Source organism: Trachypithecus francoisi, unplaced genomic scaffold (assembly GCF_009764315.1).
Source record: "Trachypithecus francoisi isolate TF-2019V2 unplaced genomic scaffold, Tfra_2.0 Lachesis_group7, whole genome shotgun sequence".
In the NCBI taxonomy this organism is placed as follows: Eukaryota; Metazoa; Chordata; class Mammalia; order Primates; family Cercopithecidae; genus Trachypithecus; species Trachypithecus francoisi.
In genome coordinates, this window is record NW_022681472.1 from 79,455,935 (window position 1) to 79,473,467 (window position 17,533).

At 40.2% G+C, this 17,533-nt stretch overlaps 1 protein-coding gene across 7 annotated transcripts in view; it reads right to left on the reverse strand.

The window, feature by feature from the left end:
- Positions 1-17,533, reverse strand: part of TATDN1 (TatD DNase domain containing 1) — a 50,565-nt gene that overhangs the window by 5,744 nt on the left and 27,288 nt on the right. For all 7 annotated transcript variants that reach the window (XM_033203554.1, XM_033203552.1, XM_033203558.1 and 4 more), the window contains 4 exons: positions 12,373-12,458; positions 12,244-12,284; positions 9,863-9,939; positions 1,493-1,563 (listed from right to left, as the gene is read on the reverse strand). In XM_033203554.1, the coding sequence (XP_033059445.1) occupies positions 1,493-1,563; positions 9,863-9,939; positions 12,244-12,284; positions 12,373-12,458 (275 nt within the window). The remainder of the gene's footprint in view (positions 1-1,492; positions 1,564-9,862; positions 9,940-12,243; positions 12,285-12,372; positions 12,459-17,533) is intronic.

Here is a 17,533-nt window from a genome sequence, read left to right on the forward strand (position 1 = left end):
TGTAGTGAGGTTTGCATAAGTTAAACAAATTTCCATCTCTACTGAATGTGAAACTGGTTTTGAATATTTTTAAATAAAGAATTACAATAGTTTACACATTTTACAAGCATCGTACTTTTAATCAAATCATTTTGTTTTCCTGACTGCCCAAGGAAATGAACGTGATTTCTCCAGAAAGGCTCAGTCTTGATTTTCCTAAAGTCCATGGTATAAGGACAGCCTTGACAGGGTTTAGATAGAAGTTTTAGCTTTTTACCTTATTATTTTTTTGAGATGGAGCCTCACTGTCTCGAAGGGTGGAGTGCATTGGCGCAATTTTGGCTCATTGCAACCTCTGTCTCCCAGGTTCAAATGGTTCTCGTGCCTCAGCCTCCTGAGTAGCTGGGACTACAGGCATGTGCCACCACGCCCAGCTAATTTTTTGTATTTTTTGTAATTTTTTTTTTTTGAGATGGAGTTTTGCTGTTGTTGCCCAGGTTGGAGTGCAATGGCGCGATCTCAGCTCACCGCAACCTCTGCCTTCCAGGTTCAAGCAATTCTCCTGCCTCAGCCTCCTGAGTAGCCGGGATTACAGGCATGTACCACCATGCCCGGATAATTTTGTATTTTTAGTAGAGATGTGGTTTCTCCATGTTGGTCAGGCTGGTTTTGAACTTCTGACCTCAGGTGATCCGCCCACCTCGGCCTCCCAAAGTGCTAGGAATACAGGCGTGAGCCACAGCGCCCGGCCTCACCTTGTTTTAAGAGGCAACAGATTCTAAAATTCTTATACTAAACCAATATAAATTGTTGCACTGTAAAAAGTGCTGTAGAATTAAGCCATTATAAAGACACTGTGTAAACAAAATTCTGAACAGATTTTGAAACTTGGAAGTATGATGTGCTTAGTCAAGGCCCCTTGTTTATGTACTTGTAACTACAACCTCCTGAGTTACATATACATATATATATATATATATTTTTTTGATATGGAGTCTCACTCTGTCACCCAGGCTGGAGTGCAGTGGAACAATCTCGGCTCACTGCAAGCTCCACCTCCCGGGTTCACGCCATTCTCCTGCCTCAGCCTCCCGAGTAGCTGGGACTACAGGTGTCTGCCACCATGCCCGGCTAATTTTTTGTATTTTTATTAGAGACGGGGTTTCTCCATGTTAGCCAGGATGGTCTCGATCTCCTGACCTCGTGATCCACCCACCTTGGCCTCCCAAAGTGCTGGGATTACAGGCGTGAGCCACCACACCCGGCCCTCCTGAGTTGTATTCTAACATCTCATTTTCTAAGTGCTTAGACATAGCAAACTTCTAAAATTGAAAAAAATCATTTGCATATATTTTTCCATTAATAACCCCCAAAGATGTTCTGGAAAACATAATTGTTGAGGTTGAGCGTGCTGTTTTAAAATACTTGTCCACTTAAAGTTTGAAGTCAAATTTCTTTTTCTTTTGTGTTTGGTATGGTTTAATATGAAACAAAGTTCTGAAAACAAACTTACCTGTCTCGATCATTAATTTTTCACTAGGAATTGACTTCAACACTTCCAAATTAGCTTCAGTTTTCAGTGAACTTAAAAAAAAAAGTGTATATATATATTTATTTTTAAAGGCAGCAATTAACGAATACCTTTTTTCATATCACAACTTGTCTAAAGTACTACAAGGCCAATCCAAAACCCCATAACATTTTGTTTTCAGTATACTTTAGAAAGTATTTGCACACTACCATACTTCAACAATCCAGATTAAGATCTATTTTAACCCTATCTGCCTTCCGGGAATGCAATTTTCCATGCTTATTAGTTGGTTTCCAACAGCATTCCGTATCAGTCTAAGTAAAATTTAACTTTTTAAAAAAAGAATTCATTTGCTTCTGAGTAATTTGCATAACTTAGAGGTGCTCCTAAGGCTGTTAACGTTCATTTCCTGAATTTTCCATTTTTAGCCCAAGATAGATTCTTCACTCTACTTGAGCAGAATTATGTATCTGCACCCTTGCCATGGTTTCTTTGTAGGATGAACTCTACTCCTTGAATCTGGCTTTGGCCTCAAGTCTTGCTATGGCTGCCTGAGCCTCTATCAGCCAAAACCCAGCTGACTCAAAGATCCATGAATGCAAACATAAATGCTTCCTGTAATGTGGCAGTGAGGTTTGGGATGGTGTAGCATATAATGTGATGACAACTAATACTGCTCTTGTATTACTTTAAAAACACAATTTTTGTAACCACAAATTAAATTAATTTTTAGAGCAGTTTTAGGTTTACAGCAATAAAAAGTATAGAGATTCCCACTCTCAGAATTTCACACCATAATGGTAGGTACGTTTGTCATTGATGAACCTACCTTGACACAAAATTGCCATTCCAAAACCCACCGTTTACAGTTTACATTAGGGTTCACTTGGTGTCATGTGTTCTGTGGGTTTGGACAAATACGCAATTACGTCTATCTACCATCGTGGTATCATACTGAGTAGTTTCATGGTCTTAAAAATCTGTGGTCTGCCTATTCATCCCTCCTTCCCTCTAACCCCTTATCTTTGAACCGTCTCCATAGTTTTGCCTTTTCCAGACTGTCACACAGTTTGAACTATACAGTATGTAGTCTTTCAAGCTGCCTTCTTTCACCTGGAAATACACATTAAAATCCCATGTTTTTCATACCTGATAGTTCATTTCTTTTGACATTGAATAATATTCCACTGGATATACCACAGTTTATCCATTCACCTACTGAGGAACATCTTGGTTGCTTCCTTATGTAGCATTTTTAATTTCAGCATTTGTTATTACAAAGAATTTAAGATATACATGAAATTAGGTAATGTGGACTTCTCATATAGTTATCACCCAGCCCGATCAATCATCAACCAGGACAATCCTGTTCCATCCACTTACCCCTACTCTCTCCTGTATTATTTTAAAAGGAAATTCGAAATGTACAATTCTAATATTTCAGCATTTAATTCAGGATGTTTCAGCATGTGTATCTGAGCATAAGGATTCTCTTTAAAAAATGCAACCACAATACTATTATCATATTTAAGAAAAACCCAAATCTTCTAGTATTCAAATTTCCAGTTGTCTCAGAGGCATACATTCTTTTTAAGTTTGATTAAATTAGGGCGCAAATGAGAGGCCTACACATTGCAATTGGTCATTGTCTTCTAAAGTCTCAGCCTATTAAAATCTCCTGCATCTTTTCCCCCTTCAAATTTATTTGTTGAAGAAACCAAGCTGTTCACCCCGTGCAGTGCCCTCGTCTTGATTTTGCTGATTTTATCTGTGTTGCAGTTTAACAGGTTCCTCTGCCCTCTGTATTTTTTTTTTGAGACGGAGTCTCGCTCTGTTGCCCAGGCTGGAGTGTGTTGGCAAAATCCCAACTCGCCGCAACATCCACCTCCCGGGTTCAAGCGATTCTCCTGCCTCAGCCTCCCGAGTAGCTGGGACTACAGGTGCATGCCACCATGCCTGGCTCATTTTTGCATTTTTAGTAGAGAGGGGGTTTCACCATGTTGGCCAGGCTGGTCTCAAACTCCTGACCTCAGGTGATCCACCCGCCTCGGCCTCCCAAAGTGGTGGGATTACAGGCACGAGCCACCGCACCTAGCCTGCCCTCTGTATTTCTTACAGGAGATCTAGGGTACCATCTACAGGCTAGATAAGACTTGGGTTGGATGTTTCTGGGGGAAGACCATTTCATAGGTGGTGGTGTGATCTTTCATCTACAGGCATATATCTCGTTCTATTTTTGTGATCTAAGGCAGCCATGGATGCCCAATGCATAATTCACCAGGAGCTACAAAATGTTGATATAATTCTACCAGCCCTTTACTTATTAGAGTACTTCCATAAAACGAAAATTCTCTATGTCTGCTACTTGATTGCTCAAATATATGTAGTTTGTACAGAAAATATGTATCTTTCTGTCAAATGTGTTGATTCCCTAGCTGCTTCCATTGGTGCTATTATTTTAACATCACCATTCATTTATATGAGGAGCTCTTATTCTTTTATGTTCTTTTAGCATTCTGTTCATATTTCATGTGCGTAACATCTCAAATCCCACTATGTTGGGTCTCACTGGGGTTAGGTTTTCTATTTATCTTGGCCTTTCTCTTTCATGCTTCTGGTTCACCGCATTTGTCTGGTGCTCCTCGGATATCCATTTATATTTAGGGAGGTTGCTAGTGTTGCGTTTCCTTTGCTTTTGTGAAAGCAGGACTGTTTTATTACCAGTTCTCTTCTCTGAGTGGGGATTCTTAGTGAGACCTTCTTGTGGGAGAGGGTGTATTATGAAACTACATTTAAAGGTAAGAGTATAGGGAGCTAATTGTTAGGCTCATGGTTCTCTAAATGCTTTCCTTTGTGGATTGATAATAAGCACGCCAAGCCTTAGTCCTCACCATAGTTTTTTCAATTTTCTTAAGAAAACCCCTGCCCCTGGCTGCTGTGTAAATGTTTACTGCTTTTGTCCTCTATGCACAGGAGTGGATATGGGAGTGAGATCTTTTCTCTATATAGGCCCTCAATTGATCATCCTTTCTAGTCCTATTTCACACTAATTCTAAGCTTAAAGCCCCCCCCCCATTGGATTTTGTTTGCTAGACTTGCTCCCATCTCTTCTGAGGCCCCTTAGTGGTGTAATCTAAGCTTTCTCTTTCTGTTTTACCTGTCTTCAGAAATCCACAGAACAGACGGAGTGTCTCACTGTCACCTGGGCTGGAGTGTAATGGCGCAATCTCGACTCACTGCAACCTCTGCCTCTTGGGTTCACACAGTTCTCCTGCCTCAGCCTCCCAAGTAGCTGGGATTACAGGTGTCCACCACCACACCTGCCTAATTTTTTGTATTTTTAGTAGAGACAGGGTTTCACTATGTTGGCCAGACTGGTCTCAAACTCCTGACATCATCATCCGCCTGCCTCGGCCTCCTGAAGTACTGGGATTACAGGCGTGAGCCACTGTGCCTGGCCTCTTCTTTTTTTTTTTTTTTTTTAAATTTAAGAGATAGGGGTCTCGTTAAGTTACCCAGACTGGTTACACCTGTAGCTCTAGCTACTAAGGATGCTGTGGCAGGAGCATCACTTGAACTCCTGGGCTTACCCAGCTACAGAACATTTATTAGCAAAAAACTGGCCTTTTTTCTTTGCTATTATAGATTCTTTCCTTTTTCAATATCTATAATTTTATTTTAGTAGGATTTTAGGAGGGGTGGGTGGGATGTCATTAGTCTGACATTAAGTAGCAATTAGTGCTCTCTAGAAAAATAAAATTCTTATTTTCAGCCAGCTTGGTCAATATAGATATTTTGTAAACTATACTGATGTGGTTGGTATGGATAGTATATTTAAAAGTTTTTTTTTCTTTTCTTTTTTTTTTAAGATGGAGTCTCACTCTGTTGCCCAGGTTGGAGTGCAGTGGTGTGATCTCGGCTCACTGCAAGCTCTGCCTCCAGGGTTCACGCCATTCTCCTGCCTCAGCCCCCAGAGTAGCTGGGGTTACAGGCGCCTGCCACCTTGCCCGGCTAATTTTTTGTATATTTAGTACAGAGGGGGTTTCACTGTGTTAGCCAGGATGGTCTCAATCTCCTGACCTCATGATCCGCCCGCCTCGGCCTCCCAAAGTGCTGGGATTACAGGTGTGAGCCACTGTGCCCGGCCTATTTAAAACTTTCAAAAATTTTTAGATTATTTGTATTTTTGATCTCACTAAATCATGTCTGATTAGCTTAATATTCTTCTACATCTATCCTATGACTGTAAAAATTTGCCCAAATATATATACTAATAAATATTTTAAAGAGAAGCCAGTATTTCTGTTTAGTAAGGTTTCCCATTTAATGATGAGCAACTACACAATTCTGAAGTCAAGTCTGAAATACATCTTCCCATTTTCTTTTTTTTTTTTTTGAGACAGAGTCTCGCTCTGTCACCCAGGCTGGAGTGCAGTGGCGTGATCTCAGCTCACTGAAACCTCCGCCTCCTGAGTTCAAGCGATTCTCCTGCCTCAGCCTCCCGACTAGCTGGGACTACAGGTGTGCGCCACCACCTCAGCTAATTTTTGTATTTTTAGTAGAGATGGGGTTTCACCACATTGGCCAGGCTGGTCTTGAACTCGTGACCTTGTGAACCACCTGCCTCAGCCTCCCAAAGTGCTGGGATTACAGGCGTGAGCCATGGGGCCCGGCCATCTTCCCATTTTCTTGGGGGAAAAATTCTAATTTAACTTTTAGGAACCAAAGACTTTATGTGATATGTGGATTAAGTTATCACACCTCAGAGACTCAGATTAAGATGACAATGAATTAGATTTCAAAATAAGAATATAAACATCCATAATAAATGACTAACCTATTAATTCTGAAGCTAATATTAATGTAGGAGAAAAGAATCTTTTGTGATTAGCTTAAAGCAACATCATAATAAACTCAAGATCATTTAGAAATACCTAAGACAGGAGCCAGGTATGGTGGTTCATGCCTGTAATCCAAGCACTTTGGGAGGCAGAGGCAGGTGGACAGCCTGAGCTCAGGAGTTTGAGACCAGCCTGGGTAACATGGTAAAACCCCATCTCTACAAAAAGTACAGACATTAGCCAACCATGGTGATAGGAGCTTGTGGTCTCAGCTATTACACTTGGGAGGACTGCTTGAGCCCAGGAGGTTGGGGCTGCAGTAAGTCATCCAGCTTGCGAGACAGAGTGAGACCCTGGTCTCAAAAAAAAAAAAAAAAAAAAGTAAGAATTAATGGTTTTAAGTTGGTGAAATAAAGATCTTCTACCCCCTTCTCTTAAAAAAACTTACAAGGAGAAAAGCAGGATTTTTTAAAATGAAACTAGGAGACATAGTTACCCCAAATTACAACATATAAAGTTGAAAGTGGACAGAGAAATGATAAACGACCAGTGTTTAAGTGCCAAGTGACTTAAATGTTATGTGCCTGGAGAGAAAGACAAGCAAACCCAGAAGCAGATACAGTCCCTAGAAAGTGGAGTAAGGCAGGGACTGAAATGGAGATTGTTTGAGAAAACTTCAAGAGAAGATAGGGTTCCTAGGTTACGTATCTGTGACTTGGTGCAGAGAAAGAGGTGCTGGGTCTCAAGAGAACCTACATCAGAAACAGCTGGAGAACAACAAGCACAGAGGAGTACAGACGTCAGGCACAGGCCTAAGCATGGAGACTGGGGCAGCTCACTGAACCGGGAGGTCCTCTAACCCATCCTGCTCCAAAACACTGTCAGGGACGTTTATTAAACCCCTTCCCTCCACTGTTCCCCACTTTCCCAGCAGAGAACACAAGATCCCTTTCTGGAGAAACTGAACCAACCCAGAAAAAGATCTCTACAAACTGATATTTGGGAATCCCTAGCAAAAAGTCAATTGGCCATCTGAGCTTGCCAGTTGCTGGAATGCCTTCTAGAGAGCTTCCAAATGGCATTTTTTTTTTAAATAGACAGTGAGGACTGCCTGACATTTGAAGAAAGTTTCCATCATCACAGAGACCAAAGGAAAGAAGAAAAGGTGACTGTGAGGAAACAAATGCAGGAAGACAAGCAGAAAGTAACTTTATCATTCATGCTTTTCGAGAGATGAGAAGACACTGCAGTATAAGAATAGAGTGTTCAGAAACTGAAAAAAGCTGAAGTAAATTTCATAAAAAGGGTTATAAAATATAGCCCTTTTTTTGGAAGGAGGGAAACAAGGGAAATAGAATAAAAAGAATACAAGTTATCAGTCTGGTATGCCCAAGAAAAGAACAGTAAAGAAAAATCAAATGGCAAGGATGGGTAGAGATGAGACCCCCACTGGAAGGGCTAATGAACAAGCAACACGAGGCATATGAAAACCATCAACACACATCTTCGTGAAATCTCACATCAGAGATGAAAAACTAAAACCTTTCACAAGAGAAGAAAACTAGGTCACAGGTAAAGGATTAGGAATCAGAGTAGCAACTTTTCATCACCACTAGAACCTACTGATGGAACAGTATAAATTCTCCATGAAAATGATTTCTGATCTTGAATTTTATGCACACAGAAACTATCAATTGAAAGTGGGGTTCTCTCCCCTTTCATTAACTATCCAGGCTAACTTGTAAGAGGAAGAGCAGAAAAAAAAATTCATTTTCAAACATGCAAAATCTCAAGAAACTTAATTCCCATGAAAACGTCCTCAGAGGATGTTATAGAATGTGTTCCACTAAAACAAACACACAAGGAATACATGGGATCTAAAAATAGGAACTAGCCCAAACTGAAACAGGCAGATGGAAGGGTCTGCAACTGATGGGACTATTATATCTAGACAGGTTTGCTCATGTGGTATACCGTGCTTAACATTTCTTTTCTTGTACTACTTTTTGTTTTCCCGGATTAACCTCCCTCATATTTTTATTTACCTGGCTTTCTTAAACTTGAAGCCCAGCCTGGGCACATAGCAAGATCCCGTCTCAACTTTAATGTAAAAAAGAGCCGTGTGTGGTGGCACACACCAGTAATCCCAGCTACTCAGGAGGCTGAGGTGGGAGGGTTGCTTGAGCCCGGGAGGTCAAGGCTGCAGAGTGGTGATCACACCACTGCATTCCAGCTTGGGCTACAGAGCAAGTCCCTATCTAAAAAAAACAAAAAAAACCAAAAAAAAAACCCAAAAAACTTGAAACCCTCTCATACTTGGCATAGCTCTGTGAAATTATATACTTATATAGAAATAATAATGAAACATTTATAGAGACATAATAATGAAAACACTGAGTATGCATATAACCAAAAATTCTGAAATAACGACATTGAGAGTGATATGCAGAGAATAATGGAGGGAGGGGATTAGTACAGGATATAAGAACTAACGTGCTCATATACCCCAATGAGAATAGACACGGGATGAATCAAGAGACAGTAGTATGTGGATATTATTTAGAAATATGGCGACAAATAGCAAAATTGTTGCCGCTAGAAAAGCTGACCTGGGGTAAGGTCATGCTGGGAGGACTCTGTTATTTGTTTATATCTGTGAGTACTATTTGACTTTTTAATCACTATGCATATATTCCCTTGCATATTAATTTTAAAGTTAATTAAACCATTAAATATGAAAGCAGCTTAGACACTTAAACTCTGAACTCTAGAGCAAATATGTAATTCCATGATTCTACTTCCCTAGAGTTTACTCAAAAATAATGCAATTGGAAACACAATAATTTTAAGGGTATGAGACACTGAAGGACTGAAAGTCTTATACTATTTTGCAACTGATTAATGGGATACATTGATATCCTCTGAAAAGACACTGGTCAAAGCTCTTACATATGTGACAAAACCAACCCAGGGACCTGGCTGTGCTGGCTGAGTGTACTGAGTGTGTGAAGTTTAGTGTGATGTAACAGCAGAAGGTCACAGAGTGAGAAGCCAGAGGACATGGGTTCTCATACTTGGAGAAACTCTATACCTGTTTCCTAATTTCTTTGAGCCTCGGTTTCTTTGCCTGCAGAGATGTATGACTGTCATGGAATAACCTTTCGTCCATAGACATGACATGTATATGTATACATAATGCTGTGAACACATTTTCAAGGGATCAAATGATCTGAGCATAAATTGGATTACTAGAGAAAGCTAGCTGCTGATCTCAACACAAAATAGTTTTCCATTATTAGGATATAATATACTAGTCTATAACTTTTGAGCTTTAACTTGTAATCGTAATGTACTGTTTAATTTCTTACATAATGACTGAAATTCCCAGCAAAGATCAGTGTAAACACACACAAATTTTAATGAAAATCAATCTTCATCAGCAATTCACTGTAAAACAATTTAAGAAATCTGCTTAAATAAAAGTTAAAAACAAAACAACCTAAGAACGTACCAACCATTAAATCCTATATAAAGATCCAAGTCAATCAAAGCAGCTGCTGCTTCCTTGGTACCATCAAATGAATGCACCTGGGGACATACAGGTATAATTTTATTATTATAATAATTACTCTTTAAAATTCTAAGTTACATTAATAAGACTTTGTAGGCAAAAATATAGATCCCTGTAAGTTTTTGGACCTCAGGATTTCAAAGGTGGTAGTACCTATAATTTTTATTTTCATATCAGATTTCACAGTTATAACCGGTCATCATCTCCAGTGACATGATGCAAAACGTTAGCTGCTGAGAATTTCTCTCTTTAGAGTAGCAGTGTTGCTGTCTCCACACTAGCATTAGTGCAGAAGCTCCAGAAAGGGGTTTAGGAATAAACGTATTCTTAGGCAAAAACATGAAGAAAGCTTAGAAATTTTATGGCACCATTTAAAACACGTTTTAAAATACTGATGAATTTTCTGTTAGAGGACTTTTTTTTTTTTTTGAGATGGAGTTTCACTCTTGTTGCCCAGGCTGGAGTGCAATGGCGTGATCTTGGTTCACTGCAACCTCCGCCTCCCTGCTTCAAGCAATTCTCCTGCCTCAGCCTCCTGAGTAGCTGGGATTACAGGCATGCGCCACCACGCCTGGCTAATTTTGTATTTTTTTTTTTTAGTAGAGGGGGTTTCTCCATGTTATTCAGGCTGGTCTTGAACTCCTGACGCCAGGGGATCCACCGCCTTGGCCTCCCAAAGTGCTGGGATTACAGGGGTGAGCCACCATGCCCGGCCAAGGATACTTTTTTCTGGAAGAGAAATTACTTTTAAGAGGCAAGGCAGGGCCAGGTGCGATGGCTCACGCCTGTAACCTCAGCACTTTGGGAGGCTGATGCCGGTGGATCACCTGAGGTTGGGAGTTTGAGACCAGCCTGACCAACGTGGAGAAAACCTATCTCTACTAAAAATACAAAATTAGCAGGCTGTGGTGGCGCATGCCTGTAATCCCAACTACTCGGGAGGCCTGAGGCAGGAGAACTGCTTGAACCCAGGAGGTTACATTGAGCTGCGATCGCATCATTACAGTCCAGTCTGGGCAGCAACAGTGAAACTCTGTCTCAAAAAAAAAAAAAGAGACAAGGCTGAAGAAATTCTTATAAATGGGTAAGACTGTTGCTTAAAAAGCATAAACCGTAATCCCAGCACTTTGGGAGGCCGAGGTGGGCAGATCACAAGGTCAGCAGATCGAGACCATCCTGGCCAACATGGTGAAATCCCGTCTCTACTAAAATGCAAAAAATTAACCAGGCGTGGTGGTGCGTGCCTGTAGTCCCAGCTACTTGGGAGGCTGAGGCAGGGGAATCGCTTGAACCTGGGAGGCGGAGGTTGCGATGAGCCGAGATTGCGTAGAAGTGAATTCCAGGGCCAGGCACAGTGGCTTACACCTGTAATCCCAACACGTCAGGAAGCCAAGGCGGGCAGATTGCTTGAGTTTAGGAGTTCAAGATGAGCCTAGGCAACATGGTAAACTCCATCTCTACAAAATATACAAAAAAATTAGCTAAGCATGGTGGTGCATGCCTGTAGTCCCAGCTACTGGGAAGGCTGAGGATGGCTTGATCCTGGGGAAGCGGAGGTTGCAGTGAGCTGAGATTGTGCCACTCCACTTCAGCCTGGATGACAGAGCCAGATCCTTTCTCAATAACCAAAAAAAAAAAAAAAAAAAAAAAAAAAAAACAAAAAACCAAAAACCAAATTTCACAGGGTTTTCTTGTGAATGGAATTCTGTGCTCATTCTTGTACTCTGAACAAAGGAACTATAATTAAAACTGATTTGTGTTTATGCCACATCTGGCCCATACATTCAACAGTAAATTTACATGTCTTTCAAAGGATGGGAAAAGAAACTCCTAATTCTATTGAATTCTATCTAATTCACATGGTTTTCTTTTTTTTTCCTTTTTTTAAAAAAATTTAAATGTTGACATCTGAATTAGGGGCCATCCTTCATAACCAAGATGCTTTATGTGTCACATAAATGTTAAGTATCCCTTATCCCAAGTATGTGGGACCAAAAGTGTTTCGTATTTCAGATTTTTTCAGATTTTGGAATATCTGCATATACATAAAAAGAAATCTTTGGGAAGGGACTCAAGTCTAAACATGAAATTCATTTATGTTTCATATACACTTTATACCATACCCTGAAGGTAAATAATTTAAATAATTGTGTGCATGAAACTAAATTTGTGTACAACGAATAATCAGAAAGCAAAGGTGTCACTATCTCATGTCAGTGCTTAAAAAGTTTCAGATTTTGGAATATTTTGTTCTTGGGAATATTTGGATTTTTGGATTAGAGATGTTCAACTTGTATTAAAAATGACTATTTTATACTTACCACTCCCCCTACACAGCGATCCCTATTTCTTTTCATTATGTCTGTAAATTAAAAACAAAGAACTTTTAGCAAATAGCTTGATCTCTACAAAATTCTTAAGTTCTAAATGAGACTTTGGTTTTAACTCACCCAAAAATTCAGCATGTGAGTTTCGACAGTGAAGAAACATTGGTAATTTTGTTTGTTCTGACAGTTCAAACTGTTTTTCAAAATATCTGCATAATGCAAAAAAAAAAATTCTCATTACAAATTTTATTTTAGCATGAGGAAGGTAATGATGTCAAAACAGCTTTTAAGTTAAAGGTATTTAATTCTCTATAAATTACAGGACAATATGAACATTTAAAGCACACCAGGTTTATCAAAGGGCTTTTATAACTTACAAGTTTTGGAAAGAGATACTTCATTTTCTGGGCTTACAAAATTATTTTCATAAAGTACCACCACTGGCCCCTTGCCACTGGGAGCACCATCAGTGGAAGTCAACTCACCAAGCGAGAAGCCCGGCAGAGCTTCATAATGCATGCCAATCTATTCCATTTTGCAACCAGTTTTTTATGTGCTGTTATAAAAGAAGTTACCGCCACTGGGCAAAATGAACAAGGTTTCCCTCAAAAACCAAATCTAAGTATTTGCTAAACAGCAAATAACTCAATTATGCTATTAAAAAAAGAAAATTACACGATAAAGTGGTAGCCCTGAATATCTTAAGAGTACTTGATAAGAAGCTTTTTCCAAGTACCACATACCTTTGTCTCATTTGATCCTCAAAATAACCCAAGGATAAAAGCTGATGTCGTACTTAGTCCAACATAACAATACCTGGCATGACCAACTTGGAACCAGACCTTCAGTGCTCTCATTCCAAGTCCCAGCCTAAATGGCAAAAATCTGTCACGTTTTCAAGACGCCTCCTTCTGGTCCCGAGTATAATGACAATATTCAGAGGATATAATGAATGTTCATTCTGTTTGTTTTTTCACTTCAACACAGTGCTTCCTCTTGTTCTCACAAATGGTAGGTTCAACTGAATCAGGATAACAGGTGGCTTATTATTTTCTTAGATGTGCTTACCTCTTCTAAGTCCTTTAATTTGGGGAAACAATTTCTCTGTTTAACTTAAGCCTCTTTTGCTATATTTTCCTATATCATATTTCCTCATGTGCAGGACTATTTTACCCCCTTTGCACTCTTGAAAATGCTAAATTTTAAAATTAGAAATAGAAATGTACTTCTTAAGAAGCAGTCTTCAGGCTGGGCGTGGTGGCTCATACCTGTAATCCCAGCACTTTGGGAGGCCAAGGTGGGTGGATCACTCAAGGGTAGGAGTTCAAGACCAGTCTGGCCAACATGGTGAATGAAACCTTGTCTCTACTAAAAATATAAAAATTAGGCCGGGCGCAGTGGCTCAAGCCTGTAATCCCAGCACTGTGGGAGGCCGAGACGGACGGATCACGAGGTCAGGAGATCAAGACCATCCTGGTTAACACAGTGAAACCTCGTCTCTACTAAAAAATACAAAAAACTAGCTGGGCGAGGTGGCAGGCGCCTGTAGTCCCAGCTACTCGGGAGGCTGAGGCAGGAGAATGGCGTAAACCCGGGAGGCAGAGCTTGCAGTGAGCTGAGATCCGGCCACTGCACTCCAGCCTGGGCGGCAGAGCGAGACTCTGTCTTAAAAAAAAAAAAAAAAAAAAAGTATATAAAAATTAGCCAATGTGTTGGCACACGTCTGTAATCCCAGCTATTCCATGGGCTGAGGCACGAGAATCACTTGAGCCCAGGGTCAAAGGTTGCAGTGGGCTGATGTCACACTACTTGCACTCCAGCCTGGGTGACAGAGCAGCACTCTGTCTCAAAAAAAATAAAAATAAAAAAAATAGAAACAGTCTTCCTAAAATTGGTGGTCTATGTCTGTATTACCAAATGTTTGGGTTTTAAAATCTCCTTTTCAGATTCTGCTGGGTTAGAATAAGCAAAAATATTTTCTTTTCATTAACGAAGTGCTGAAATTTTGCAGTGTAGGAAATATTAATGACAACCTGGACAAAAAGATATTTTAATAATACAACCAGTCACTATTTCCATAACCTCTAAAGTAAACCAAATGTCAGCAATTAAGTGTGCTCTAGTCATTATGTCAACTTTACTAATATATTTGGCTTCTGGCTACACACAGCAGGCAGTCCTCTTCATTGTGTGCGCTGCTCTACACTATACTGGTTATTTTTTCCACACAAAATTCCATGGACCAAACCACATGACCAAGCTGCAAATTCACAGTATCTAATGGTTGGATGGAAAATTAGCTTCCTATCTCAAGGTAGGCAAAAGTACAGTTTATGAAAATAACAGAGGCCAGCTGGATGCGTGGTCCACGCCTGTAATCCCAGCACTTTGGGAGGCTGAGGTGGGCGGATTGCTTGAGCTCAGGAGTTCAAGACTAACCTGGGCAACATGGTGAAACCCCATCTCTACAAAAAACACAAGAATTAGCCCGGTGTGGTGGCATGTGCCTGTAGTCCCAGTTCTTGGGAGGCTGAGGTCAGGGGATTGCTTGAGCCTAGGGGGTCAAGGCTGTGGTGAGCCATGATCACACCACTGCACTCCAGCTTGGATGACAGAGTGAGACCGTGTCTCAGAGAAAAAAGAAAAAGAAAATAGCAGAAGCCCAAGCAACGGGCCCACAGAATTTGACATAATTCAAGAAAAGAGAGGTCCCTGAATTCATGCTAGCTATGTATCATAAAAATATGAGGGAGGTTAATCCGGGAAAACAAAAAGTAGTACAAGAAAAGAAATGTTAAGCACGGTATACCACATGAGCAAACCTGTCTAGATATAATAGTCCCATCAGTTGCAGACCCTTCCATCTGTCTGTTTCAGTTTGGGCTAGTTCCTATTTTTAGATCCCATGTATTCCTTGTGTGTTTGTTTTAGTGGAACACATTCTATAACATCCTCTGAGGACGTTTTCATGGGAATTAAGTTTCTTGAGATTTTGCATGTTTGAAAATGAATTTTTTTTTCTGCTCTTCCTCTTACAAGTTAGCCTGGATAGTTAATGAAAGGGGAGAGAACCCCACTTTCAATTGATAGTTTCTGTGTGCATAAAATTCAAGATCAGAAATCATTTTCATGGAGAATTTATACTGTTCCATCAGTAGGTTCTAGTGGTGATGAAAAGTTGCTACTCTGATTCCTAATCCTTTACCTGTGACCTAGTTTTCTTCTCTTGTGAAAGGTTTTAGTTTTTCATCTCTGATGTGAGATTTCACGAAGATGTGTGTTGATGGTTTTCATATGCCTCGTGTTGCTTGTTCATTAGCCCTTCCAGTGGGGGTCTCATCTCTACCCATCCTTGCCATTTGATTTTTCTTTACTGTTCTTTTCTTGGGCATACCAGACTGATAACTTGTATTCTTTTTATTCTATTTCCCTTGTTTCCCTCCTTCCAAAAAGGGGGCTATATTTTATAACCCTTTTTATGAAATTTACTTCAGCTTTTTTCAATTTCTGAACACTCTATTCTTATACTGCAGTGTCTTCTCATCTCTCGAAAAGCATGAATGATAAAGTTACTTTCTGCTTGTCTTCCTGCATTTGTTTCCTCACAGTCACCTTTTCTTCTTTCCTTTGGTCTCTGTGATGATGGAAACTTTCTTCAAATGTCAGGCAGTCCTCACTGTCTATTTAAAAAAAAAATGCCATTTGGAAGCTCTCTAGAAAGCATTCCAGCAACTGGCAGGCTCAGATGGCCAATTGACTTTTTGCTAGGGATTCCCAAATATCAGTTTGTAGAGATCTTTTTCTGGGTTGGTTCAGTTTCTCCAGAAAGGGATCTTGTGTTAAAAAAAATAAATAAACAAAAAATAATAATAAGTTAAAAAAACCCAAAAAGTAAAAAATTATTCCTAATGATACAAATTGAGGATAACTAGTACTGAACATCAAACAACTATTATCTTTAAAGAAGAAAAACCCACCATGGTAACTAGAAATAACAACGTAAGTTACAGGGTAGGAATTGGCGTCTTTTTTTTTTTTTTTTTTTGAGACGGAGTCTTACTCTGTCGCCCAGGCTGGAGTGCAGTGGCCAGATCTCAGCTCACTGCAAGCTCCGCCTGCTGGGTTTACGCCATTCTCCTGCCTCAGCCTCCCGAGTAGCTGGGACTACAGGCGCCCACCACCTCGCCTGGCTAGTTTTTTGTATTTTTAGTAGAGACGGGGTTTCACCATGTTAGCTAGGATGGTCTCGATCTCCTGACCTCGTGATCCACCCGTCTCAGCCTCCCAAAGTGCTGGGATTACAGGCTTGAGCCACCTCGCCTGGCCGAACTGGCATCTTATTAAGAGACTCCTCTGCCTGTTTTACTCATTTATTATTTTTTTAAAGTTTATAAATGAAAAATCATTTTCTACTTGAGTTAGATTTGCTCATCTTAATGAAGCTTCTGATTGTATTACTGCTTCTTACAGTTGAGGTTTAACCATCTAAGGATAAGAGCTGGAAAAGTTCAGCTTCAGAGGAGCAGTTGCTATTAATTAGGATCAAGGAAAATCCAAAAAGCCCAGTGAGTTTCATGGGTATACCTGAACACAGGTAGTAATCCCTCCTCTGTAAGCTGCTTGATGGCAACGTGGCCTCAATTGCTCATCTCTAGGGTCCCCTAAACCCCCAAAGGACTGTTTTAAAATCTTCTTGTTGTAGTTTTTAAGACCTGCACAGCGTTAACATTTTAAAGCCCCAAGAAAAATGCCCAAGGCAAATTCCTCCTATCCAAGAGAACAGAGCTCTAAATTGCAACGAGGAAACGAGTGTAGCCTAAGGCCAGGAAATTGAAAATACAGGGTATGGCTTAAAGGATAAACTTTCCATAACTACATCAGGCCTTTTCCTTGTTTTCACTCTTTGCTTCTCTTTGTCTTTAAAAAATACTTTTTCCCCATCTCTACTAAAAATACAAAAAAAAAAAAAACTAGCCGGGCGAGGTGGCAGGCGCCTGTAGTCCCAGCTGCTCGGGAGGCTGAGGCAGGAGAATGGTGTGAACCCGGGAGGCGGAGCTTGCAGTGAGCTGAGATCCGGCCACTGCACTCCAGTCCGGGCGACAGAGCGAGACTCCGCCTCCAAAAAAAAAAACTTTTTCCAGAAAAGGTCTAGGTACTCACAAGAAAAAAGTATTAAAAAAAAAAAACAAAAAAAACCTTTAAAAAGTTCCAAACAAAAGCAATAGCTAGCATCTTCCTTTAGGGTGGTAACATTTCTAGCATGAGTAATATAACAGCCATGATT